The sequence below is a fragment of the Coenobita brevimanus genome, chromosome 65 (assembly GCF_032717465.1).
Source record: "Coenobita brevimanus isolate Jiangsu-jjx chromosome 65, ASM3271746v2, whole genome shotgun sequence".
Taxonomy (NCBI): Eukaryota; Metazoa; Arthropoda; class Malacostraca; order Decapoda; family Coenobitidae; genus Coenobita; species Coenobita brevimanus.
In genome coordinates, this window is record NC_137018.1 from 29,675,998 (window position 1) to 29,677,444 (window position 1,447).

The 1,447-nt window shown below is 44.5% G+C and overlaps 1 protein-coding gene across 1 annotated transcript in view; it reads left to right on the plus strand.

Annotated features, from left to right (window-relative positions):
* Nucleotides 1-1,131: 1,131 nt before the first annotated feature.
* Nucleotides 1,132-1,447, plus strand: part of NfI (Nuclear factor I) — a 483,234-nt gene continuing 482,918 nt past the window's right edge. Inside the window, exon 1 of the mRNA XM_080276464.1 lies at nucleotides 1,132-1,251. Coding sequence (XP_080132590.1) covers nucleotides 1,132-1,251 — 120 coding nt within the window. The remainder of the gene's footprint in view (nucleotides 1,252-1,447) is intronic.

A 1,447-nucleotide genomic window follows, 5' to 3' on the forward strand; every position in this document is an offset into this window, starting at 1 on the left:
TCAGGTCGTTATCGCAAGATTAGCGTCTAGTCAGAAATATCGAGTCAACAACGTCTAGTCAAGCCGAATCACTCAGTTACCAGTATTGCATCTAGTCGATAATTATGAACGTTATCAACTGCTAGTCAGCCCTGTGAGTCAGTAACTTAGCAGGCACCATAAAATCCTGGGTTAGTGAGTGAGTATTAGACATCTGAACTGTGAGTCAGTGAGTGGTAGGCTTGTCCAGTCAGTCACTGTTTCATTTGCGTAATTGTCCACTGACCCTGATAAATAACTAGTCAAACGAGTCTAAGGAAAAAAAGTACAGTACAAAAATTACCTAATTTAACCCTGTTCTGTGTCAAAAACAAATCCCAAACAATTTTCTGTGTGCCAGTTGTGACAGAGTAATGAATGATAAGTAGACCAAGATATAAGCTAATCCCTTGTAATCGGCAAGTGTGATGAGAATTTAGCAGGGAGAGAAGAACTAGGAAAATGGAGGTGGACTGAGAGGACGACTATCACTCCACGAGGGAGCTGAGACGTACTTACTGTGTGGATGACGAGAATGGATTAAGTCCAGAACGAGAGGGTATACACTGCACGACTAACACGTGTAATGAAAGTACAGTTAACCAATGAAAGTAACCCAGAATCACTCCCTAACCGACAAGTGTGAGGCAATTTGACTGTAATTTAGAAGGCCAACGAAACAACTCCATAACCAGCCAGTGTGGAGTGACGAAAGAACACGGAAAATCACACCATTAACACTATGAAGTAAGGATAGTGAAGTGAGTGGAGAACAAGGTACATCACATCATTAACTGGAGGAGGTGTATGAGAATGGAGTGAAGAGAAACGTAAAAGGATATTCACACCGTTAACAGAGAGTGGGACGAGAAGACAAGAACAAGGCAAGTTTAAAATCAAAAGGCAGAGTGAGAAGAGAACAACAACGTGGAGAGAGGAGAGTGGAGTGAGTAGGTACGAACAAGGGAAATCACTCCATAAACAGAGTAGTGGAGCATAATGAGAGTAGGGTGAGGAAAGACGAAGGAACCGGTCTTAATAACTCCCATCAGACGTGTGAAGTAATGCGAGTGGGTTGAAGGGAGTGAGTGAGTCAAGAAGTGTTAGAGGTAGATGGTGAGGATGGACGGGGAGGCGCTGAAACCCGAGGCCTTCCTCACCACGGCCACCCCTGCCACCCTGGTCACCACAGCACGCAGCCCTCCATCATACCCCAAGGTCGCTGAGGCTACGGTACGTCACGGAGGGGGAAGGGAGTTATAGGTAGGAGAGGGAATATAGCCAAGAGTAGCAGTTAGATGATAGTACTGTCCCTGAGTGATGTTTCTGCATGTGCATTAGCGTGGATGGTAATACGGGTAACTCAGACTTCACTGGGATATTACTTTACTTCTATGTGTGTTATATACTGCACTGTGCTCTTATAAAT